General features: G+C 50.4%; 1 protein-coding gene across 1 annotated transcript; it reads left to right on the top strand.

Annotated features, from left to right (window-relative positions):
* Nucleotides 1-311: 311 nt before the first annotated feature.
* LOC137011510 (G-protein coupled receptor 22) lies at nt 312-1,901 on the top strand. The gene has a single exon (XM_067374405.1). The coding sequence runs from the start codon at nt 312-314 to the stop codon at nt 1,899-1,901; it is 1,590 nt and encodes a 529-aa protein (XP_067230506.1).
* Nucleotides 1,902-2,254: the final 353 nt, after the last annotated feature.

Below are 2,254 nucleotides of genomic sequence, written 5' to 3'. Positions count from 1 at the left end.
GTGTGTGTATGTATATATATTAAAACAGAAATATATTGTTAATGTACTTTAAATGTTAGATACAGTAAATATATAAAATAAACAAAGTAATAAAATAAATTTAGTGGAAATGGGGTCAGTGGATCTAACTGTGTCCTCTTTCAGTAAATTCTGTACATTTTGGCTTGTTCATTAATTGAGAGTTTCATTCTGTTTTTGACTTCTCATCATAGAGCTATCAATCATTCATCAACGCCCCAAGAAAACACCTGAGTAGGTGGAGCATGGCCAGTGGGAGTGACTGGGGTTACTATGCCTAAAGGCACGTGGCGATGGTGTCCATGGAGACAGATGGCAGCTTCACTGAGGGCCACGGTCTGTCCCTCTTACAGGCAGAAGATAGCGTGGGGGCCGGACTCGCACAGCAGGAGGGGACGTGGCTGGGCTTCCGGGCTACAGTGAGTGCTGTGCTGCTGCTGGAGCTGCTTCTGGGGGTGGGTGGTAATCTAACTGTGCTGGTGTTATACTGTGGTCACTGCAGTCTGTTGGAGTCCGTCAGCCATGCTGTCACACTCAGCCTGCACACCCTTGACCTGCTGCTCTGTCTCCTCTGCCTGCCGATCACTGCCACGCTCCTCATACTGGGCGGAGCCTCGGTTCCTCACCACGCCCTCCTCTGCTGTCTTCACGAATCGGCAGCCAGCTTCGCCAGCGTAGGCACCGCGCTTAACCTGCTGCTCATCAGCTTAGATCGCTATGACATCAGCGTCCGGCCAGCCAATCGCCTGCTGACGCCTCGAAGGGCAACCGTTTTGCTTGTTGCAGTGTGGGCGATTTCCTTAGCCATGCCACTCCTACCATTTGTGGAGGCGGGGTTTGTGTCAGGCAAAGGCGAGGGGCTATTTGTGCACTCTAATAGCACTGTGCTTTGTTCGGAGTGGGGAGGAACTCTACAAGCTCATCTGTTACTACAGGTTCCTGTGTTCCTGTGCTCTCTTGCTGTGATGCTGTTTACATACTCCCGAATTCTTCAGGCACTGCGCATCCGCATCGGACGCACGCCCAGGTCCCATCGAGACAGCAAACGACCTGGTCCTGGACATCGCCTCTGGTTACGCTGTAAAAGGTCAATGAGGTCGCCGGATCACATTACAAGAAACACACCCACTTCCCCCCCGCCACTTTCAACCGGACCGCTTATCACCTCAGATGCGGTTACCACAGTAACTATCAACACTGAGACGAACACTCCCTCGCTCACCACGCCCCTTAGCCCCACCCCCACTGTGTCTGTGATAACCTCTCCTTTAAGCCCCACCCCCACTGCATCCATGGCAACCACACCTTTGAGTCCCGCCACATCTGTGTCTGTCATTACAAGCCCCCACATTCCCACGCCTGCTACATCATTAGTGAACACACCTTTGAGTCCCGTGCCCACTGTGTCTACAGTTACCACTCAGCTAAGTCCCGCCCCCGTCCAGGGTCCGCCTAGCATGGGTGTGGGCGCGTCAGTGTCAGCCATTTTGGCTCTGCGTCGAGCGGTTCGGCGCCACCGAGATCGACGGGAACGTCAAAGGCGAGTCTTTCGCATGTCCGTCATCATCATCCTCTCCTTTCTGCTATGCTGGGCGCCTCTCTCCATCATGCCCCTTCTCATGCTGGCCATCGGGCCATCTGATTGGCTAGAACGGCTGAGACTCTGCTTTCTGGTGCTCGCTTATTGGACGGTAGTGCTACATCCGCTGCTGTACGCTTTCACGCGCCAAAAACTGCGCAAAGTTCTGCATACCCGTCTGCGCAGGCTGCGGCCGCAAAACACGCAGACTCGTATACGCACTAATACCAGGATCCATCGCAAGCACGGGGCAGATTGCAGCGATGCTCCTGAACGCTGCCTGACGGAGGCTGTTAGAGAGTGAGTGTTTGTGTGTTTGTGGTTTATAACTAGGCTCACACGGAATCTGAATGCGTATTTCCTTGTGTACACGACCTTCCGTCCGTTTATTAAATATTTTGGATAATTTAATTATGCTTTTAGCTGCTAATATGATTATTTTCAGCTCCATTTAACATATTTCACCATGTTTAAATCCAAGGCCAAAACCATGTTTTTGGATATTGGGGGACCAAATATTAAAGGTGCCCTCGAATGAAAAATTTAATTTATCTTGGCATAGTCAAATAACAAGAGTTCAGTACATGGAAATGACATATAGTGAATCTCAAACTCCATTGTTTCCTCCTTCTTATATAAATCTCATTTGTTTAAAAG

This window comes from Chanodichthys erythropterus, chromosome 21, assembly GCF_024489055.1.
Source record: "Chanodichthys erythropterus isolate Z2021 chromosome 21, ASM2448905v1, whole genome shotgun sequence".
In the NCBI taxonomy this organism is placed as follows: domain Eukaryota; kingdom Metazoa; phylum Chordata; class Actinopteri; order Cypriniformes; family Xenocyprididae; genus Chanodichthys; species Chanodichthys erythropterus.
This window is presented reverse-complemented; position numbering and strand designations above follow the sequence as displayed.